The sequence below is a fragment of the Muscardinus avellanarius genome, assembly GCF_963383645.1.
Source record: "Muscardinus avellanarius genome assembly, chromosome: 10".
Lineage (NCBI taxonomy): Eukaryota > Metazoa > Chordata > Mammalia > Rodentia > Gliridae > Muscardinus > Muscardinus avellanarius.
In genome coordinates this window covers 87073375-87097687 of record NC_137796.1, presented here as the reverse complement: position 1 = coordinate 87097687, position 24313 = coordinate 87073375, and the positions used below count along the sequence as shown (strand labels likewise).

Here is a 24313-nt window from a genome sequence, read left to right as displayed (position 1 = left end):
AGTAGCTGAGGCTGTCGGTGAATTGCGATCCTCTGGTCTTTGCCTCCTGAATGCTGGGATTTCAAGCATGCACCACCATGCCCAGCCTTTTTACAATTTTTTTGTACTGGGGATTGAACTCAAGGGCATTCTTCTCCAAGCTACACTCCCAGCCCTCTTTTATTTATTTATTTTATTTGGAAACAGAGTCTCACCAAGTTGCAGAGGGTCTAAGTTGCTGAGGCTGGCCATGAATCTGTGATCCTCCTGTCTCAACCTCCCAAGTACTGGTATTACAGGCCTGTACCACCACACCCAGATGCTACTGATGAAGTTTTCTAAAGTTAAAAGGAAAAATTATTCAAATCAGTAGAGGCAGCAAACATGATGTACGAGGCTGCTGGAATAATGTGGCATACTGGTTTACAGCAAACCTTTTTGTATAATTAGATGGTATACACTCTATGTTAAAGATTAAAATATATATATTGCATACATAAACTAGTAACAGTTATTTGTTATTACTGTCAAGTATTATGCACTGTGAATACTTGCATGCTCTATACCTTTATATGACTACAGCACAGTAGGATTTTTCATACCAGCATCACCACAGACATATCAGTTGTGTTATGACACTGAAATAGCTTCAGTGTCTCTAGGTGACAGGAATTTCCCACCTCCTTGGTAAACTTATGGGGCCACTGTTTTGTATGCAGTCTATCACTGACAAAAATGATGTTATGAGGCATGTGGCCATACTGACAAATGGTGAAGAGTGAATATGTGCTATGAGGTGTACTAATAATTGCCATTTTTTGGTGGGACGTTTGATGTTTTAAGAACGCCAAAAGCCAAGTGTGGTGGTGCACACTTGTAATCTTAGCATTTGGGAAACTTAGACAGGAGGATCACGGTTCGAGGTCAGCCTCAGCTACTTAGTGAGGCCCTTTGCAATTCAGTGAGACCCTGTTTCAAAATAAAGAATAAAAAATAGGGCTGGGGGTGTAACTCAGAAGTAGAATAACCCTGGGTTCCATCCCCAGTATGCAAAAAAAAAAAAAAGAACCCTGAGCACGTTTCAGCAATGCTACCAGCTCTTTCTCATTTCCTGTGTTTATACCAATAAGAGCATAGAGGTATTTGTTACACTGGGGAGAGTAGGTCAAGTTCAGCTCCCTTTCCACTCATATTGATGTCTTCTCCTTCCAGGGGATGGCCAGGTGGACTTTGATGAATTCATGACAATTCTGGGGCCCAAGCTGGTGTCTTCCGAAGGTCGTGACGGTTTTCTTGGAAACACAATAGACAGCATATTCTGGCAGGTAAGATTTTTTTTTTAAGATTAAATTTGGCAGTGAACGTGTGTCTGGTACTAAATTTTGACCCGAAATTCTTGAGCTTCTGTTCGGTACACAACGATCTCTTTGGGCTGGAGCAATGACATACTTTCCTTGAATCAGATGTCTAAGCTGATGTCCATACTAGGTTCTCTGAAAAAAGAATATTCACTACACTTATTTAAGGTTCAGAGGAGTAAAATATCTCCCCATAGTAAACATTTTACATTTGGGAAAAATGAGATTTCTCCACTTCTGATTTATAAAAGCCTTTTCCTAGGGACATTTAAAAAGTGTGCATTAATATTATCCAAGTCAGTCTGTCTTTGATCCTGGCTCTGGGAGGTCTTTGCTGAGAAAGTGGCATGGTGGCCTCATGTCTTGCATCTTGTCAACACTTTTGCCCTTTAATAGGACAGAGTGCTTTTATTTAAGACACTGTCTCCAGTGCTTCTCGATTTGCTCCTGTTTGTGTCTTGTAAAATTTCTCAGGAGATTTATAATATGTACGTTCTAATTATTAACATGCCACTAAGTGATTTTTATATTATTTTTCTAATTTTAAAATGTGTCTATTATCTTGTGATTATGGAATTTGGAGAAAGGGTTATCATTTTTAAAATATAAGTAAAATAAATTGTCAAGTTAAACTGAATTATTGGTTAGACATGTAGAACATCGTTCAAACATAGCATGGTTTCTTTAGTTTCTTGATATAGTCTTTCTCGTCACCAAACATATTACTTTAACCTAGATAATGATTACAGTTGGAATGTATCTCTTGTCTTATTCTGATACCCAGCATGCATATTGTTGGTAAACATCATATGTTGGTAATTATCGGGACAAAGAGTACACAGCTCAATCGCAGGAAGAGATTTATTTGGAGATAAATCTGGGAGGAGGCATCGGATCGGCTGGGGTAAGGGGTTGGTTAGGGCCACTTTTCCCACCACTGCTGGGGTTCTTTATTCTCCACCTCCTCTGGCCAGGCCTCACAGCCAGACCTCACAGTGCCCACACGTATAACCATCAAGCCTTGAGCTGCTGCCAGCCCTGCAGTATGCCAGTCATTGTGAGTTTTACAGTTCAGACATGGCCCTTTGAGAATCTGGCTAGAGATAACTTCATAATGAATAAAGAATTCTTTAAATTGTTTCCATCATCAGATCTCTCCTTTCACCTCCTGCTTCCCTCCCTGAGTCCCCTTCCACTCCCCGAGTCCCCTTCCACTCCCCGAGTCCCACTTCCACTCCCCTTCCCTCCCCGAGTCCCCTTCCACTCCCCGAGTCCCGCTTCCCTCCCCGAGTGTCCCCCCTCGTTGATCTGAAGTCTTCTTTGTTTCCTGGTCTCTCTCCTCGCTTTCACATAGGAGTGAATACATATGGCCTTTCACTTTCTGTAGCTGGCTAATCTCACTTAGCATAATAGTCTTGAGTTCCATCCATTTCCTGCCAATGACCTAACTGTGTTCTCCTTTATGACTAAGTAAAACTCCACGGTGTATATATACACCAGAATTTAATAGTGCATTCATCTGTTGACCTGACCGACACCTACGCTGGTTCTGTAGTTTGGTTATTGCAAATAGTACTGCAAAGTAAATATGGAAACGTGTGTGTTCCTATGTTGCAGGAGACTCAGTCTCCCCTTCTTCTCTTTCCCCCTGATTCCCGAGACAGGATTTTCAGAGACTGAAGTCAGAGACAGGCTTCTTTATTTATTTACCTCTAAATGGCTCAGTTGACAAACTCACGGAACAGAGCCTCGATCAAAGGGCTCCTGTGAATTTTGTACCCTCCGTCTCTCACTTTGGAGAGGGGAGGAGTAGGTTTGAAAGTTATTATACCTAGCAAGGCACTTAGGTTACATACGGTCTCCCAGCTCTTTCCAGCCTTTTAACAGGCTCTCTCTTGTTTATATTAGGAAGAGCTCCTGGATCATGACCCTGGGTTCCCTAAGGAACAGTTCCTTTCTCTTTCCAAAGTGTCTGCTCACTTGCTCATGGACAAGTAGGGGGAAGGATTGGGGAACTCTTACTCTTTCTTATTTTAGGTCTAAACTCCTGACAATATTTCTAAGGCCCCGACTGTGTGCCCTATCTCACCTATGCTCATCTTATTTCAGTTCTTTTGGGAAGATCCCCCAGAGTGGCATAGCTGGGCCATATGGTGGCCCCATGGGGAGGAAAGGAATGGGGTGGAATCCGAAGGGAAACGCACAAGGAATACCATGTGCACGGATGTTTCTATCACTCCATATCTCACTATGATATGCAATTATAATGTAGCAATAAGAATATTTAGAAGAAATGATTTGGCTAGAGAAACACAATTAAAAGAGAGAAAAAACAAAGATATGACTAATGAGTGTGATGCTCGCTAGACTGTGATACCTCCGAGGCCCTGGCTTCATTATTGTAGCCTCTCAGCCCTGGCACAGGGTCCCCAGCAAGCCTGTAGTAACTGCTGTTTCCAGTAGAATGAATACAAGTTCCAGAAAGGAAAAAAACATGGTCTTAAGGGCTCATAAGCTTCATAAAATGAGGGCACTGGCTTTGAACCTTGAAATATGGGTGACAGAGAGTGCGGAGAGAGACAAGAGGGCATTCCAGGCCTGTGGTGGGAGAGTTGGTAAGGGACAGAGGCAATAAACACAGGGACATTGTTCACGAAAACCAAGATGCAGTTTAAAGGGAAAGCCCTGAAGGTTCCTGGGCAAAAGGAACTCAGGCCTCAGGACAAAGACGGGGAGAAGCTGCTGCCAAAGTTTCCAACTTGCTATTCCAGACAGGAATAAGATCATGGAGGGACAGACAAGTCTCCATGGAGGTGAATTTTAAATTGGACACAAGGAGTATAAGGCGAAGTCCGACAATCTAGAGGAGGAAGGTCAATCAGGTTGGAGCCAGGGCGGGAGGCGAGGCTGGGGAGCCAGATTAGGGATTCACCAGAGCTGCTGGGTGAGATCATAGACACGGATGAGCTCACGGGAAGGGACGGCAGAGCTGCATGAATGAGGATGAGCAGAGACAGGACACCGTCCTGGAGGGCATCCCAAAGCAGAAAGAGGAAGCCAGGGCCTCTGAACTTGACACCGCTGGTGCACATCTGGGGAACTGTCTCAAACTGAGTAGCCCTGCAGCGTGCCTAGAGAGTTGAAGGACAGACAGATAGAGTCTCCAGCAGAAATAAGAAATGAGCACAGAGTTAAGACAATGGAAGCCAGGTATGGTGGTGCACGCCTTTGATCCAGAACTCGGGAGACTGAGACAGGAGGATCGCAGGTTTGAGGCCACTTACAGCAACTTAGCAAGACACTGTTTCAAACTCAAAAGCAAAATGGGCTGGGGTGTAGTTCAGAAGTTGAATGCCTCTGGGTTCAATTCCTAGTACCAGAAACAAAATCAAATACGCGCGCGCGCGCACACACACACACACACACACACACACACACACACACATCATAAAGAAACATCGTCTCCTTCCTGACTATCTTTCAGATGATGTAGGTCTACCACTCTGGAAGGGCATCCTTAAGTGGCCTCCCCTCCTGGCCTGCCTCTTTCTGTGTTCTCTTTCTCTATTCCTCTGAATCCTTCCACCCTTTGCCTTCAGCCTCGGGGCCCACTCTAGCCTAAAGGAATGTGCCACGGCATCCCCGCCTCTAAGCATTCTTCCTGGCCCCATTCTGGAGAGGAAGGAGCAGTAGTACCTAACCTACACCTTCCACGGAGGCCTTCCCCTTCCACATCCTTCACAGTAGTGTCTAGAGCACAGGGAGGTCTTTCTCTTACTCTCTACTGACTGCCTCTAGCATAATTTAGGCATGCATTATGCTCCAAAAGTGTTGTGTGTGTGTGTGTGTGTGTGTGTGTGTGTGTGTGTTGCCAAAAAGACTCTCCTCCTCAACCAGGGTGATAAGATGGAGTGTGGAAAAGAGAACAGAGGAGGAAAATTCCATCCTGAAATATTTAAATGGATGTTGGGATGCGCAGACGTATGGCGCTCACCCCGGCTCAGAATTTTATGACCAGCAAGGGAGAACAAAAACATCTATCAATTCTCAGCAGTCACCTCCCCTGCCACATTCAGAGACAGCGTGAAGGTAGAGTAGTTAAAACACCCCAACCTCCAGTGCTTTCTGGATGAAAGTTTGTATTCCCAGCTCATGAGTGGTTTTTCAGGTTTAATAGAAATCCATACATGTGTGTATACTCATGTGCATGTGTGTGTGTGTCTGTTTACTTAGCTACGGTGGCTAAAGATAAGAGGAACTAGGAGGCAGATCTTTGCTTCTGGAAATCTAGGCAGGAGATGCTGTTATCAGGAGGTACTGGTATTCTAGAAAGAAGACCATCCTATGTAAGGGACTGCAGCAAGGCTTCCCACCAGAGACAAAGCCAGGTTACCATGGAAACTGATGTGACTCACATACCTGGATGTATACCTGTGATGTATGATTGCGTAATCCATACTAAAATCTAGGGGCAGAAAACAATAATAAGGTTTACTATGGCTGGGTGCAGTGGTGCGTGCCTGTAATCCCAGCACTTGGGTGGCTGAGACAGGAGGATCCCAGGTCTGAGGCCAATGTGAAGTAACTTTACCAATCCCCTGTTTCAAAATAAAAAGGGTTAGGGATATATCGAAGAGGTAGAACACCCGTGGGCTCAATCCCTAGTATCATATGTTCCTATAAAATTTCTGTCCTACAGCTTCGGTGGGTGAGGAATTTGGAAGCAGCTCAGATGGGTGATTCTGGCTCAGGGTCTCTTTTGAGGCTGTGGCCAAGATGCTGTCTGGGCATTCGGGTATGGTGGTGCATACCTGTAATCCTATTATTTGGGAAGCTGAGACAGGAGGATTGCAGGTTTGAGGACAACCTCAGCAATTTAGTGAGGTCCTCAGCAATTTAGTGAGACCCTGTTTCAAAATAAAAATATTTTTAGAAGGGGCTGAGGATGTAGCTCAGAGGTAGATACCTGTTGCTCAATCCCCAGTATCCCTCTTTCACACACATACGCATGCATACCCACACTGCTGGCTGGGGCTGTGGACCCCCAATGGCCTGGCTGGGGACTGAGGATGTGCTCCAAGCTGGCTCTCTTGCCTGGCTGGCAAGGAGATCTGGCTCTTGACAGGAGGGCTCAAGTCCTCATCACATGGATCTTTCCACAGTGCTGTTTGAGTGCCCTGACATGGCGGCCAGCTTCCTGCAGAGTCAGTGATTCAGGAGAAAGTGAGGCCAAAGCCATGATAAAACTTGCTCAAAGTAGCTTTGAATGTCCACCACCTCACCTCTACAGTGTCCTTTTGGCTACATGGGTCTTCCCTGTTGACTGTGAGAACACGGCCCGCTGGTGATTTCCAGGAGGCAGAGGTCACTGTGGCCTATGGAGGCTGGCTCCCAGCGAGGGTAAAGCTTCTCTAATTGTGCTTCTTCTTCCATCCGAAATGGCTGCTGCAAGCGTTTGTTTATCCCAGGCTTTGAGTCCTTCTTACCTTGGAGGAAACCCGTGAGCAGGGCTACGCTCTCTATTATCAAGAAGTGGTCTTACCAGGCACTAGGCTTGTCTTCCTAATTAAGTCTTTTTTTCCAATGCTCTTTCCTTACTGGCGTTCTAGCCTACCGTGCCAAGGGTAAAATCAAATCAAATAGGACTCTGCACAAACAACTATTTATCACTTGGTGCTAGTCCCAAAATGATGAGCTCCTGGCTCTTTGCAGGAAATTGGTATCAATAAAGCAGAACATAACTAGTTACAAATAACAGATTTCTCCCCAAGAAAGATGGCCTGAGAGTCATGTCCCAGAGCGTGTGGTCCTTGCAGGGCATGCGGCCCTCTTGGTGTGATGTTCACAGAGTTTCTGACGTCCAGTTCAAGACCCTCTTAGGTTAGCAAATAATAATTTGTGAAACTTTCATTGTGTTCTTGGTAAAAAGCACCTCTTTTTTTTTTTTAACCAAGTTTCTGTGTCCTTGCTGCTGTTGCAATGATATATTTGGAAAGAAATATGAAATGGTGTTGGATGTTGGCCTTCAGACCTTGTGCACAACAATGGTGGGGAGGAGGGAGAGACCAGGATGCAGGAGGCTCCGCTCAGGCTGGGGGATGGGCTTCTTGCTTGGTGCTGCGGGTAGATAGTAAGGAACTGCTGAGAACTCTGGTCCTCAGAGCCACTGTTACATCGTGCCTTTGCATCAGGCACCACAAATCCCAGAACGAGTCTTCAAAGATCGTAGATGCCTGGGAGTGGCAGATGAGAGGGCACTATCGCTGCATCACAGTATTTACTGGAGCTCACCACGGGTAGCTTTTTACATTTTCTCCTTCTTGTCCTCAAGAAATGTGCAACTGCGCCCTGCAGAGAGTGTGTAGACAGCAAACAATGGCCTGGCTAATGAAAAAGATAAGGGGAAATTAGATCACTCCGCCCTCCTCCGGGGTGTCCAGCACTGCTGTTAAACTCTTTTCTTGTTGGGCATTGAGCACATGTCTGTGGTCCCTGCACTGGGGAAGCTGACACGGGAGGATTGCAGGTCGGAGGACAGTCTCCGCAAAGTAGTGAGATTCTCAGCAACTTAGTAAAACCCTCTTTCAAAAACACACCAAAAAGCCAGACGTGGTGGTGCATGCTTGTAATCCCCATGCTTGAGAGGCTGAGACAGGAGGATCGTGCAGGTTCAAAGCCAGCCTCAGCTACTTAGTGAGGCTCCCAGCAACTTAGTGAGACCCTGTTTCCAAATAAAATATAAAATAGGTCTGGGAGTATAGCCCGGAGGTAGAAAGCCCCTGGGTTCCACCCCCAGTACCACACACATAAAAAAAAAAAACCCACCAAAAATTCAATGAATAAAAATAAACAGGACTGGGAGTGTAGCTCAGAGGTAGAATATTCCTGGGTACCGTCCTAGTACCATTATTAACAACAATAAAACCTTTCTTTTTCTGAAGAAAGAAACAAGCTCATGCTTAGCGGGGAGAGCTGCTGGTGCGCCTTAACCGGTGCTACTGTAAAGTATCACGTTACGCCTCAGTCAGAGAGAAGCTGAAAACCATGTAATGGGTGCTGTCGAACTGGGTTCCCTTGCTATCTCAATCGCAATCAAACCACATTCATCAAGACTTCCCTCATTTAGAGTTTCTGTTTTAAGTAATGAAACACATTCATGTGTGTCAGCAAAGGATCTGTTCATCGGACAGCACTGGGGGTGTTGGAACATGTGAGGGGCTCTAGGTCAGGGACCCAGGGGCTTGCTGGGTTGTGTGTGTGCCCAGGATATTTCGGCAATCCTCTGGAGCACACACAAAGTCCTGGGAGTCAGGATGCAAGAGGGTAATTATGATAGCTAGTTGATCTCGCCACTGTGAGCAATGTCAAAGACACTCTAAGTGATACTAACATAAAAGTACACAAGTCACCCATCCCCAGATGTGGTCCAGATTGAGGCCGATTGCCCAAATGATTTGCGTTGGTCCTGATTATCCATTCAATGGCCTGCTTAGCATTCTATCAGCTCCTCACCGCCCCACCCCCAGTTATGGGAGCATCCACAGCAGGTGGCAAGCACCTGCACCTGCTCCCCAGGAACCTCTCCAGGCTTGTCCCCGTCCCCTCCATCTCAAATTATTGCTGTGTCTCGTGACTCCTCTTTCCTTTTCCGGTGCTGGACTTGAGGTCTCTGCTCTGATCCCAGCTGAGTCCTCTCCAGCCCCAGCCCCCCTCCTTCCCTGGGGCATTTGACATGCTGGCTCTACAGTCATGCCTAAGACAGAGAGCTTGACTTAGATCTCTCTACTCATGGGCATTTTATGTTCTGTGTTCATGACACGTGAGAGAAAAGAAAACTCATAGGACTACAGGCATGGTATGATCCCAAATCTGTCATGCTTTTAAAAACTGGAAGGAAATATAGCAAAATGTTGACAGTGACTTTTTATGTGTGGTAGGATGATGGGTGGATCCGATCTTTCTGTATTTTTCTAAAATATCAACAGTGGGCATATGTTACTTCCATAATTGGAAAAAAATTAAAGGGAAGAAAAATCAGTTCCTATCAAGTCAGGTATCTATTAATATCTCTCTCTATTTTTTTTTTTTATCTATGAAGCTTGTCCCATGAGGTTGATGGTTGATAAAGCTTTTAGGGAAAAGCAAATTAATTTTTAAAAAATCATATTCCTTCCTGTGAAGTGTTTGTAGCATGAGGCGAAGACTAGAAAGTAGGAGGACATTGCCTTTATTTATTTTATTCTTATTTTTATTTAGAGGGGAACTGGCACTCTAGCAGCAGATCTCTCTGTCCATCAAAACTGCACCAGCAGGCTGGGTGTGGTGGCGCACGCTTGTAATCCCCGCGCTTGAAAGGCAGAGACAGGACGATGGCGCAGGTTCGAAGCTAGCCACGCACGCTGGCTTAGGAAACCCTGTTTCCAAATAAAAATGTAAAAATACGTCTGGGCTGCCGGGCGTGGTGGCGCACGCTTGTAATCCCCGCGCTTGGGAGGCAGAGACAGGAGGATCGCGCAGGTTCGAAGCCAGCCGCGAGCGTTGGTTTAGGAGGCCCTGTTTCCAATAAAAATGTAAAAATAGGTCTGGGAGTGTAGCCCGGAGGTAGAAGGGCTTCCAGGAAGCCCAGTACCACCAAAAAAAAAAAAAAAAGGTCTGGGAGTTTAGCTCGGAGGTAGAAGGGCTTCCAGGAATCCCAGTACCACCAAAACAAACAAACAAACAAACAACAACAACCCCCCCCCCGTACCAGCAGGAATCTTCTTACCCCCAATATTTTGTCAGAGTCATGGATCCAAACTGCTTCTCTTCCACGCTTAATCGCATGGACCCTAAATAGCTCTTAGCAGTGGCGGCAATGCCTATCACCAGGCATTTTAGACTGACAGGGAGCACTTGAATTCCCACAAGCCTGAAACAAGAAGCAACCGCAGGCAGGCTTCATAAGGTTCCGGGGCTCCTGTGCTTTGGGGATGGATAGTGTTCTTGAGGCCTCAGGATCCGGGGCTCTTGAGGCCACAGGTCAGATATCTGAGGTTCACAGATGCAGCTAAGGAGACTCTGGGAGGTGCCTACAACCATGTTCAAAGCCCTTCCTCAGCCAGTCCTTTCTCAGCTGCAGGTGCTGCAATATTTGGGGGGGAATATGTTCGTCCATTTTTTTCTGTTCTGTTATTATGAATAGTATTTAAAATTTTTGGAGCAAGTTTCTATCTCCTGTCTGCTAGTATAATAGAAAGTTGTTCTGGCATTCTGGCTTTCTATCTGACTAAATGACTGATTTTTCTCATTAGCAGGTGTACAGGGTTCTCAGCTACTGTAGTAAAATACCCTAGACTGGATATCTTATAAAGAACAAAATGTCCTCATAATCCTGAAACCCTAATGCATGATCAGGTTTGTCAAGGGTCCTCTTCTGGGCTGTAGGCAACTGACTTCTCTTTGTATCTTCATATAGTAGGAAAGATGAGAGAGAAGTTTGGGGTCCCTTTTATAGGGCACTAATCTCATCCATGAGAGCCTCACCTTCATAACCTAATTATTCCCAAAGGCTCCCACCAACTAGTACCATCACCTAAGTGGTTCTGTGAGTTTGGGGGGAACACAAAGTGTAGTCATAAAGTATGTGTGTACGTGTTACTAGGGATTGAACTCAGGGATGTCTACCTCTGAGCTATGCCCCCAGTCCTATTTTATTTTTCTGTTTTGAAACAGTATCTCTTCATATCACTGAAAGTCTCACTAAATTGCTAAGGCTGGTCTCGAACCTTCGATCTGATCCTCCTGTCTCAGTCTCCCAAGTACTGAAATTAGAGGAGCATGCCACCGCATCTGGCTACGGATTTTTACTTGGCTTTTGTAGATTCTCTGTGTCTAAGATTACTTCATCTACAAACTGCACCAATTCTGTTTCCTCCTTTTGGCAATATACATCTCAGTTCAGTTTGAATAGACTTGAAACCTACTCATTATTAAAAAACTATGGGATGATATTTAATATTAGAAAAGTCATCTCTTGCCAATACTTATTAAAGTCATTAGCATGATCTCTCATCAAATGTTCTTTGCATCTGTAGTAATAGGATCACATGATTATTCTTGCTTTGACTTATTGATATGATGTAGTAGTTAATAAATATCCTAATATTAAAGAAATTTTGCATTCCTCAGATTAATAGGAGTTGTCATGGCAAGTCGTTTCTTTAATGTAATTTGAAATTCTAATGTAATTTTAAAATTTGTTTTGCTATTAATTTTGATTTTTTCATCCATATTTATAAATAAAAGTGGCCTGTAGTTTAGACAAGCTATATAAGTGTCATCGTTAGGTCTCGAAACACAGTTACCCTAGCAAGATAAAATCAATTCATTAACTTTCTATCATCTTTCTGTGACCTAATTTTATATAATATGGAATTTATTTATGACTTTGAATGTTAGCAAACTAGTTCATAAAGTGCCTTATTTTAGTAGTCTTATTGTATTTTTGAGGCAATTTTTGATAAACATTAAAAGTTAATTGTTCTTCAGAACTTTGAAAATTTTACATTATCTTCAGGAATTTTCCAGGACCTTAAAATTATTTTATAAGCATTTAGTTGACCATAATATCTACTCAGCATTTCTTTGCAAGTATTTTCTTATCACTACTATATGTTTATTATAATTTTTGTTTTTCTTAATGTTGTTAATCTGATATGCCAGATAGTTTTCTGTTTGAGTAATTTTTGGAGGAAAATATTCTCTTCTATTTAATGAAAAATTTTTCATTTTCTATTCTTTGCTTTTATCTTTATTTCTCTCCATTTTTTCTTATGATTATTTATAAAATTCTTATGTTGAATGGTTGCTTTCTTTAGTTTGTTATTAATTAATGAATTTACATGACTTTTTATCTTAACTAGCTTTATCAGCATCCTGGGGATTTGATATACAGTGTTATCAGTAACTGTATAATCTAAATTGTAGTTATATTTCTTCATTTGTATCTATCTAGGAAAATAATACTGTATATTTTGTTTAAAAACTTGTTATTAAGTTCTTATTTTTTGCACTGTTATCAAATGTTGGGTATACAATATTTTCATATTGTGTATTTTGTTCATTTATTATATCTCAACATATGTTTATTTTCAGGAAGTATAATATGGTGATTGAATAGACTGTTTTCAGTTTGTAGGAGACACAATTATGGATATATGTCCCTTTTTTAGTAATAATTTTAATTCTATTAAGAGCCAGGAATGGTGGCATATGCTTGTAATCCCAGTACCTGGGAGGCTAAGACATGAGGATTGCAGGTTTTCAGCCAGCCTCAGCTACATATTGAGGCCGTTCACAACTTAGTGAGATCCTTTTTCAAAATAAAGAATAAAAAATAGGCTGGGGGTATAGCTCAGAAGTAGAATGGCCCTGGGCTCAATTCCCAGTTCTGGGGAGTAAAAAAAAAAAAAAAAAAAAAAATGAACGTCCTGATTTATTTTGTATTTACGCATTCGGTCTTTGACTGGTAGTGTTAAAATCTCTCAATTCTGTTTCTCTTGGTTTCTCTCTGTGTGTGCCCATGTGTATTTGATATTGTCACTTGCTCTTTGGTTGATCCAGCCACTCAACAGAAAGTTTCTTGGTTGAATAGCATGTGGATATAATGGTATACAACGGACAAGTATCTTATTCGCTAGAATTTATATTCTACTACAAGGGGTGCCAGAGAGATAGGCACTAAATAGATGGATAATAAATAAGATGATTGCAGATAATATTGAGTTCAGTAAGCACATAACACAGGGTGATGCGATGAAAGTCAATCACATTGCTGGACTATACATTTAAGCAGAATGTAAAGAGGATGTGATGTTTGAACTTAACTCCTTACTCTGGTCTAAGTTTTTCACCTAAATTCGTAAGTGGAAGGAGGTGGGGGACCTTGGGAGGTGTTCCAGTCCATATTTTCACTGTTATGATCTAAAAATCCTTGACCACACAACTTAGGGAAAGGAAGATTTATTTGTTCACACCTTTGGAGATTTCAGAGGTTCATTCCAGTTAGGCTAGTTACATCTGTGGAGCTCAAGGTATGGTGGTGGAAGCAGAGAGAGGGAGTGAGGAAGGGCTCTGCTTTCACATCATGGAGGCCAGAAGCAAGAGAGAGCAAGCCAGGGAGTTAAAAAAACACAAGTACAGTCTCTAAGCCCACACTGCCAGATACCCACCTCCTCCAGCCACACCCTACGGGACTAGGTTACCACCTAGTAAATCTATTTATTACAATATACTTATCTACTGATGATATTGCAGCCCCAATGACTCAATCATATCAACTCTGAACATTAATACATGAGCTATTCAGGGGACATTCTATATCCATCCCTAACAGAAGATGATTAGATCATAGGGGCAGAGGTCTCCTGAATGCAATCAGTGCCCTTATAAAAAAGAAGTGAGATACTCCTCATCCACTCTGTCATGTGATAACGCAAAGACGCACCATCCTGAGTAGTCGGCTTCTCCCTGGGTACCAAATCTGCCAGTACTTTATTCTTGGACTTTGTAGCCTCCAGACTGTAAGAAATAAATTTCTGTTGTTGATAAGCGACCCAGCCTATGGCATTTTGATAGAGCAGGCCAAACAGGCTGAGACATCCCAACATCATGAGAAAGTTCTAGCTATGTGTGCTCTGAAGCCAACATGAATAGAATGGTGCTCACCAAGCAGACAGGAAGCTCCGGGGCCCTGATCTGGGAACAAACTTGACTAGAGCTTCCTTTGGTGAACAAGGACTGGAAGAGAGGAAGGAGATAAAGTTGAAGGTATCAGTGGATACCTTCTCTTATGGGGACATCAAGGGACCCGTATTGGAATTTAAATTTCACATTATATGATTGAGACCAACCCAACAGAGGTGTAAACAAGCTAGAAGCCGATTTCATGCTCACCCAAGTCTAAGCTGCCATGTTTCTCTGTTTTGCAAAGTCATCAGGTCTAGTGGAGTTTCTGGGGGCTCTATCTAGTGTATTGTTATAAAATCCTGGGGTATTTCCCCATTTGTGTGCCTCACCTCTTTAGCTGTGTTCCAGCCAAAAGAAACAGAGAGAGAGAGAGAGAGAGAGAGAGAGAAGGAGAAGGGGAAGGGTATTCAAGTCCCTCAAGAAGTCACAAACATCGCTTCAACTAAGTTTGTTACATGGTTGGCTGTGTTGGTTGTGTTGCTACACCCAGCAGCCAGAAGAGTTGGGAAATGTCATCTTTATTCTGGACAGGCGTATGTTACCAGATATTTTTTTTAAAAAGCTGGAGTTTTGTTGCTACTAAGAAAGAATGAATTGATGCTTTGGGAAGAACTTTCTGTCTCTGGTCCTATCTAGTTTGGATGTGACCTCATGTGTAAGCAGTACTCATGTGTTAAGAACTTGGGTAGTATGATTTAATTTGCATGCAAGGCACATCACTGGCCACTGTGTCTGTGGAAGAGGAATTCAGAGGGTGAAGCTGAGAATGGTGACTTAGGAGGTTATTTCAAGAGTCCAGGTGACAGCGATGGAGCAGCTGAAGTGGTAACAATGTGACAAAGACTTTATTTTGGAGGAAGAGCTATTCACTAAATAAATATATGGCACTTTTATTATGTGTGCGTTGTTACCACTTATGCCTATAAATAGCCTTCTTGGGCCATTCACTATTTTTGAATTGAATGAACATTCCTTTTCAAATAAGGACCTCATCTCATTTTCTTTTTGTCTTTCTTTATTCATCCTTTTCCTTTAAAAAAAATTTCAGTGTTTTTGTCTCCCTCCCTTTCAGGGAATTATAGTGTCAGATTCATTTTTATAAGCTACTCTGACTTTGTCTTTTAACGGGGTAATTTAATCCATTGGCAATCCTTTTATAACCAGTGTTTGTTCACACTTCAGAGGTCCCGTATTAGTACTTTGGGTGTGAAGCCATTTCCTTTGTTTTCTGGCTTTGGCTGTATTGATTGTTTTATATATTTTATCCTCTAAATTAATTAGAGAGATAACATTCCTTGTGATAATCCCTTTAGTACTGATCATCTTTACTTTTATGAGCTATGTATTTAAAATTACATTGGTCTTAATATTAAAGTCAAGGAAATAAATACCTTTGTTTTCCTAAAAGAAAATTTGCCTTGTGTTTACTTTCTTCATTCACTTTCCAAAGTTTATTAAGTATTATGAGTTTAAAAAAAAAACATTACCAGTATGGCTGTAGATTCAAATGCAGTTGTGAGAAATAATTCGGAAAGAAATTATGTACATTTTACCCAAACTCTCCTAATGGTAACATTTAGTAAAACCATTTATTTTTGTGGCATTGAGGATTGAACTTGGGGCATTCTACCTCTGAGCTATACCCCCAGATCTTATTTTATAAATTATATTTTGGTTTTAAAACAAATTTCATTAAGTTGCTGAGATAGTACAGGTAGTACAGATAATGTTATCCATTATCCAAAATGCTTGGGGCCAGACTTGTTTTGGATTTTAGATTTTTTCAGATTTTAGAATATTTGCATATATATAATGAAATGTATTGGGGGAAATGATTTCAACTCTGGCCATAAAATTTATTTATTTCAAACATATACCTGAAACATACAGGCTGAAGGTAATTTTGTATAGTATTTTTAGTATGTATGTATGTATGTATGTATGTATGTATGTATGTATGTATTTGCAGTACTGGGGATGGAACCCAGGGGCATTCTACCTCCGAGCTATGCCCCCCAGCCCTATTTTTTATTCTTTACTTTGAAACAGGATGTCACTGAGTTGCAGAGGGCCTCACTAAGTAGCTGAGGCTGTCCATGAACCGTGATCCTCCTGTTTCAGCCTCCCGAATGCTGGGATTACAAGTGTGCGCCACCATGCCCGGCTATATACCTTCAGTTTTGCTTCAACCTGTCACACATGAGGTCAAGAGTGGCATTTTCCATTTTTACATCATGTCAAAGCACAGAATGTTTTGCAGTTCTTTGCATTTCAGATTTTCAGATTAGACATACTCAGTTTGTACAATATCATAACAAGAATTTTGACATTGATGCAATCCACCAGTCATCTTTAGATTTTCCCAGACGTACTTGTGGATGTGTGTTTCCTTCTATACAGTTTTCTCAAATGTCTAAGAGTTGTATATGAACTGCCATGGGCAAGATGCTGAACAATTTTTAAAAATTTTTTTGTTACTCTTTCTAGAGATTTGTCAATTTTCAATTTTTATGAAAGCTGATATTTGTTTTATTTATTTTCTCCATTATTTTCCTACATCCAATTTTATTATTTTCTGCTCTTTATAATTTTCTTTTTTCTGTCTGCTTTTAGAATTTTAAAATTTTTCCTTCTATTTTTCTTGTTTCTTAAGGTAGAAACTTAGATGATCAGTTGATACAATATTTTCACTTTCATATCTCTGTATGTTTGTTTATGTTGAGATTTCTCTTTTGAGCCATGAATTTGGAAGTGTATTGTTAACCTTGGGTTTAGAAATATTTCTATTGTCTTTCTGTTCTTGGTTTTTAGTTGGATTCTATTATGTTTGGAAAACACACTCAGCCGGGCGTGGTGGCGCACACTTGTAATCCCTGCTCTTGGGAGGCGGAGACAGGAGGATCGCGCAGGTTCGAAGCCAGCCGCGCTGGCTTAAGAGACCCTGTTTCCACATAAAAAAGTATAAAAATAGGTCTGGGAGTGTAGCCTGTGGGAGTGTAGCCGGAGGTAGAAGGGCTTCCAGGAACCCCAGTACCACCAAAAATAAATAAGTAAAAATAAAAAGTAAAATAGAGAACACACTCTGTGATTTCAATTATTTATATCTTTGTGGTTCATTTTATAGCCCATCCATGGTCTTATTTTGTGAATACTCTGTAGGCCCTTTAAACGTGTATATTCTGCCTCTGTTGGGTAGGGCGTTTATATGTGTCATTGGATCCTGCTAGTTAAATGTGCTTTTTAGATCCTCCCTCCTGTCTGATTTTTTTCTCTGGTAGTTTTGCCATTCACTAGAGGGAGGGATTCTAAAGTTCTCAACCATGAAGGCAAGGCTGAGCATGGCTGCCTGCAGAGCATAAGGTCCTAGTGCAGATTTGTCTATTCTTTTCTGTTCCCTCTACTCATTTTTGTTTTATGCTTTTTCAGGCTGTGTGTGTGTGTGTGTGTGTGTGTGTGTGTGTGTCCACTCTTAAGATCATAAGTGGTGGGCTGATCCTTTTTCCAGTATGTAATGTCCCTCTTTGCTTCTAGTAATTTTCTTTGTCCTGAAGTCTACTTTGTTGGCTACTAATGTGGCCACTGATTCTTCTTAAAATTGTTATTTAAGGTTATATTATTTTCTGTCCTGCCTATGTTGTTGAATTTGAAGTGAGTTTCTTCTAAGCAGCATATTATTGGGTTGTGGGTATTTTTTTGTCCACTTTGCCAATATGTGTTTTTTTTTAAAATTGGCATACTTGGATCATTCACATTTAAGTTAATTGCTTAAATAAGTCTGTCATTTTATTGTTAATAAACTGTCAATTTAGTTCCTCTGCTTCTTGTTTCTCTGTTTTTCTTTCCTTGTTTTTGTGTGTGGGTCACTTGAACAAACAGCTCTTAGGATCCCATCGTGGTTTTCTGCGGCATTTTTGAGTGCATCTTTTTGTATGGTTCTGTGACATCCCATTTTACTGGTATCCGCAGTTTAGCTCTCTGAGTGCTGCTGAAAGCAGCACTTCCTTCAGGCCTTTTCTACCTTCCCACTATGGCTTGATGTCCCCTCCAAAGCTCCCGTTGAAACTGAATTGCCATTATAACAGTATTAGGCAGTGGGGCCTCTAAGAGATGATTTGGTCATGAAGGCACCGAGGTACTGAATGGATTGTGACTGTGTGTCAGGCAATTTTCTCACTGTTCTGCTCTGATACCTGACACACACAAAAACTTAAAGAAAAATTTATTTACTTATGGGTCTGGAGATCTTAATATTTATATTCCTTTTACATCAGTAGCCAAGAAGGAGCCTGGGATATTGGTACTCAAGGCATGATGGTGGGAGGCGAGGGGAAGGGGCAAGGAAGAAATATATTCCCCAGGGCCACATCTTCTGGGACCCACCTCTGAGCATGGCTGCCTCCAGAGCATGAGATCCTAGGGAAATTTTACTTTCAAACTATACCAGGCCATTATAGGCTTGTGTTCTTCACCAAGGTCTTCCCAAGTTCCCTTAGGATTGGATTTCAGTTAAGTGGTTGACTTCATCGAGATCTTTCTGTCTTTCATATGGGCTCTCTTGCCGTTCAGTTGCTCTCCACCATGCTACGACACATCAAGATCCTGGCCACATTCCAAAGCCATGCTCTGGGACTTGCCAACCTCTACAGCTGTAAGAAATAAGTCTAGCCGGGTGTGGTGGCGCATGCTTGTAATCCCCTCACTTGGGAGGAAGAGACAGGAGAATTGCACAGGTTCGAAGACAGCCTCTGCTGGCTTAAGAGACCCTGTTTCCAAAAAAATATAAAATAGGTCTGGGAGTATAGCCCGGAGGTAGAAGGCCCCTGGGTTCCATCCCCAGTACCACCAAAAAAAAAAGAAGAAGAAGAAGAAGAAGAACTAAGTCTAGCATTTGGGAGGCTGAGACAGGAGGATTGTGGTCCGAGGACAACCTCAGCTACTTAGTGAGGCCCTTTGCAACTCAGTGAGACCCTGTTCAAAATAAAGAAGTGTATCTTGGAGGTAGAATACCCCTGGGTTCCATTCCCAGTACCACAAAAAAAAAGTCTGTATTTTATAAATTTATCTGGTCTTGGCTATTCTCCCACGGCCATCAGTAAGTGGACCAGAACAATTCCCCACTCTTAAATATTGTCTTCAGTATCAGATGGTGTTCGAATGTTTGTGTCAACCACTTAAATAATAAAACTCATGAGGAAAGGGATAGTTTATTATATGTGTCCATATTTCTTCTCTTCCATTCCCTCTTCCTTCTTGATGTTCCAAGATTCATTCTTTCATTTTAAAGAACTTCCTTTAGGCCGTCACTAATGGTAAGTCTGATAGTGACAACTTCTTTTAGTTTTTCTTCATCTGAGGGTGTTTTGATTTCCCTTCATTCCTGGAGGATAATTTTGCCAGATATAAAAATCTCAGTTGAGAGTTCTTTTATTTTCCAGAACTTGAAAACTCTTGTACTACTTACTTCTGGCCTCTGTGATATTCAGTGAGAAATATGTTGTCATTTGAACATTTCTTCTGCTTTAGGAAACGTGTTGTTCCACTCTGGCTGCCTTCCAGAATTTTTCTAAGTTTTTTTAGTTTTCTGAAGTTTAATTAGAATGTGTCTTGGGATGGGTTTATCTGGATTTTTTTTTCTGTGGAGGGTTGATCTTGAGTTTATAGGTTTGTGTTCTTCACCAAGTTGGCAAATTTTTAGTCATTACTTCTTTGAATACTCTTTCTAAACCACTTTTGTGCCCTTTTGTTTTGGGGTCCTGATGAATGTCAGGTTTTTTGTTTTTTTTTTTTTTGGTATTGCATAGGTCCTTGTGAGGATCTGTTACTGTTGTTCTTGCTTCATTTATTTTTGTTTTTCACATTAAAATAATTCTATTGACCTGTTTCCAGGTTACTGATTCTGACCTCATTCATTTTTACCGTCCCATCCAGCATTTAAAAAAAATTCTGCTATTGTGTTTTTCAGTTCTATAATTTCCATTTAGTTCTTTTTTTTAACAACTTCTTTTTATTTGTTGAGATCGCCCTTAGTTTTCATTTATTTTAGGAGAATTTGTAATTTATCGTGGGAACATTTTTATGATGGCTTCTGTAATACCCTGGTTGAATAATTCCAGCCTCTGATTCACCTCAGTGTTGGTATCACTTAAGTGTCTTTTTCTATCAGTGGACTCTGGGTCCTATTTAAATCTCTTATTTTAGTAAACAGTCAATGGTTTAACATGAAGGTCTGGTTTACTTTTGTGCACCACGGTTCCAATGACAGCTTCATCGAGAGCCTTTGAGGCGATGTTTCTAGTAGTCTGGTTTATCTGCTGTCCCTGTGCTCCTGCCGAACCTCCCTGGTGGTGCTTTAAGGGACAGAGAGGAATTTCTTAGATCAGGATGTTAAGTGTGTCTTTGAAGAGTACTGTCAGGCAGAAATGAAGCGGCTTCCTGAGCCGGGTGCTTCGGGTAGTGGCTTTCTCTCCTGCCTGTAGAGACAGAGAGTGCTGCCCAGGTCGTGGGCTTATGGTAAGATCCTCCAAGCTGTTGTCCCCAGTCTCTTGGCAGAAGCCTTCAACGACTGGGGACAGGAGTTTCCTGGGCCACACGATTTGCTTTAGTGGAGATCTGTCTTGTTGCAGCTATCGTGTATTATTTCAGTGGTAGAGGGGAATGAATTTCAGGTTCACCAAGAAAGAAGAGAGCTCTCCTCAACTGCTTATCAGTTAAGCGGGGTGGCCAATAGATCCCCTCGCCTGTCATGTAAGGTATACCTGGTATTATCTAGCGGGGAGGTATGAGACTACCTGGGCTGCTTTCTGATACAAGGTTTGGGGACAAGAATTATCAGGTCTGGATTGCCTTTTTTCTCCCCCCTGGGTTAGGGAGGAGGATGGAAGACATCCTGACATGGTGTCATTTCTCCAGTGCTAAGACTCAAATTAGTTCACCTTTAAGAATTCTCCTTTCACTTTCTCTCGTATAATTCCCAGTTTGTAGTTTTACTTGTCAGAGAGAGGCGGAGAGACATGAGCCTATACCAATATAACTTGGACCAGAAGTTTCTTTATTATTATTAAGTAATTGTTTTTATCCAAATACATATTTTTACAGAGTAGTTTTGATCCTTGTGTTTAGTTTTGCATTCATACTTATACCAGTTAATTTTACTTATCCCTGACCTGTTTTTATTGATGTTATCACTTTTCTTTAGACTTGCACTTTGTTATATTTAGATTGTTAGTTACGATTCATCTCTTCAGTTGGCTGTAGAGCCCTTTTCTTTTTCTCAGGAGGATTGGGAATTTCTCAAGAGAGGTCTTTTAAGTCTGCTGTGGTTTGCTGATGGTCTGAGTGCATCACCCACAGCTTCCTGCCCTGGCAGCTTGGCGCCCAGAGTGGTGATATTGAGGGCGGAGGATCCTTTAAGCATGGTGGGAAGGAGTTAAGTCATAGAGGGCTCTCTAAGACTCAGTTGCTATCAAAGAGCAAACCCCGCTTCTGAGCCTCTCTGGCTTTCCATCTTGCCATGTGACGACTGCTCTCTCCCCTTCTTCATGTGGCCATTTCCCTTTCTGGTCCTCCATCATATTGAGAGAAAAAACTAAACGGGCCTTCACGAGAGGCCAAAACAGGAGGTTGCTTGATCTTAGCCTTTCAGCCTCCAAACTGCAAGCTAGCCAAATCTCTTTTCTTCCTGAAGTATCTGGCCTCAGGTACTTTGCTATAGTTAGAGAAAACAGAATAATACAAAGTCCTTTGAAGATTTGAAAATATTGTTAACTTTGCTGATAAAATTAAAATGTAGTTCTTGGATCATAGGGTTTTAACTTCAGCATCATGTAATTCAACATTTTTTCACTTTTTACTAACAGATTAAGTACATGCACTAGTAGGGTTCAGTGTGATGCTTCCATGCATGCATACAGCATGCACTGATCAAATCCAACTACATTTTTCCTATTCTTCCACCCCACCCCCTGCCTGCATACTTTCCAACCCCTAGTAATCATTATTCTACGTTCAGGTTGACTTTTGTTTTGTGGCTTCATGTATGAAAAAGAACATATGGTACTCGTCTTTCTGTGTCTGGCTTATTTCACTTAACATCACATGCTCGAGTTTCATCCATTTTGCTGTAATCAACAGGATTTCCTCCTTCTTCGTGGCTGAGTAGAACTTCTCCATTGTGTCTATATATACCACACTTTCCTTACCCATTCATCTATTAATAGGCACTCGCCTAATTTCCTATCTTAGCTATTATGAATAAGGCATGTAATAAACGTGGGCGCGCAGGTCGGATTTGGGTATGCTGACTTCCTTTCCATTGATTTTATAACCAGAAGTGGGAGGACTGGGTCATGTGGTAAATTTAAGCATTCTTTGTAGTAGAAAGGACAGTGTGTATATATGTGAGCATACCCATGCCAATCGCAGTATCCTGTGTGGGGAAGGTGAGGGAATGGGGAGGGAGCAGGGGAAACCTCCCCATGTACCATGTGCATGTAGGTCACGATCACTGTGAACCACATTGTGATGTGAGACTATAACGCACCAATAAAAGGGTATATGTAAAATAATCGCTTTATCCAACTCATCTCTTAGAGATTCATGACTTTCTTTAATCAAAGCCTTATTAAACCCAAGGGCATTCTACCCCTAAGCTACACCCCCAGCCCTTTTTTATTTTTTATTCGGAAACAGGGTCTCATGAAGTTGCCGAGGCTGGCCATGAACCTGCGATCCTCCTGTCTCAGCCTCCCAGGTACCGCGGTTACAGGCATGTGCCACCAAGCCCAGCTATATTTTCTTCTCGATCATTATTTCTGCTGATTTTTAAAAATATTCTGGTTTATGTTTTTCTTCTGTGCCACAGATCAAATCCCAAAGATAAAAATCCCTCTTCTCTTCCTTCTTGTTTGACAGTTTTTCTCCCCGTTTCATTCCTATTCCACCTGACTTTTGAGGCGCTAACGCTAATGCTCTGCTTGCATTTGTAACCTTGACTTACGGCGTATCTGCTCGACTGTCTACGACCTTCAAAGCCATTTTAGTTTTGTTCTTGGTTGTCTCCAACACCTTTCTGTTCTCTTTCAGCTTCTTTCAATTTCTTTTCCTATGCTTTCCTACTTCAGTTCCATAGCGACCAAGTCATCTTAGACTTTGGAAGTTGCTAAATGAAGATATTTTAAAGAACCCACTTGGCTGGTGGACAGGGATTATCAGAGTTATTTTTCTTCTTTAATCAGAGCAGTGTTTACTCTCTAAGTTGTTTGTTACCATTTCAAAAGTACTGTGTTAATTTTTTTTTTTTTTTTTTGGCCCACGCTGTCCCAGTGTCCTGGCATTCCTGACAAAGCACACAGCTCAGTTATTCAGCAGAGTTTCCCAACTTTTTCGAAGCTGTGTTTTTCTTTTTGTGGTTCAAGGGATATGCTTGGTGGTTTCTTTCTGCATCCATTCCCAAGAACATGGCCATTAATGGAAATTCTTCCCAGATTTTAGCTGGTGGTTGTCTCATATCCTCAGCTCACAATTGATAGTACCTTTATTTTTTCCCCCTGAGTTCATTATTCTTGGAAATTAGCAAGAAAACCTAGTTTGACTCTACGTCAGCATGCTTATCCAGGTAGAGGATACTTGAGAAACTCCCAGTGAGGGAATGTAGAATAATAGAAAAAAAAAATGGGGCCTCTGAGGGCAGTGGTATCTCTCCTAGTTGTGCCTCTTGTTGACTGTGTGACCACAGGCCCATCGCTGCGCCTCTCTGAGCCTCTGACTCCTCAGCTCTAATGGGAACCTTCACGTGTCAAGGTTGTTGTGAGCGCAGCATGGGATGTCACATGTGAGGGGCCTGACATACTGTCACACCCACTGTGTGGCCAGTTCTCTTCTTCCTGTTCCCAATGTGCTACATAGAAACAGCAAGCATGGAAACTGCAACCAACCTGTGAACACGGTCTGCACCGGAGGCCTGTGCCCAGCCCCCCTTTCATAGCAGGGCTCTCCTTTATAACTAGAGATGCACTCGGGGTGCTGAATATGCCTATCCCAAGGTGCTCCTCTGCTCTGTTGGCTCCACCCGATAGGACATAGCCACTTCTTTCTGAGGTGTAGTGTCGATCAGGATCATAGATGCCGGAGCCTTCTGCCCCTCAGATCAGGCCCTTAAGAGCCGTAGGATCACATAGAGACTCCTTCTTTTTGACTTGGTTTTCCTTCTGTTCGGAATGAGGGTCACGATATGCCTGCCTCAGAGGGTTAGC

General features: G+C 41.9%; 1 protein-coding gene across 1 annotated transcript in view; it reads left to right on the top strand.

Moving 5' to 3' along the window:
• CALN1 (calneuron 1) overlaps window positions 1–24313 on the top strand; it is a gene marked incomplete at both ends in the record, with an annotated part of 508467 nt that overhangs the window by 321107 nt on the left and 163047 nt on the right. Inside the window, one exon of the mRNA XM_080704208.1 lies at window positions 1192–1304. Within this exon, the coding sequence (XP_080560334.1) occupies window positions 1192–1304 (113 nt within the window). The remainder of the gene's footprint in view (window positions 1–1191; window positions 1305–24313) is intronic.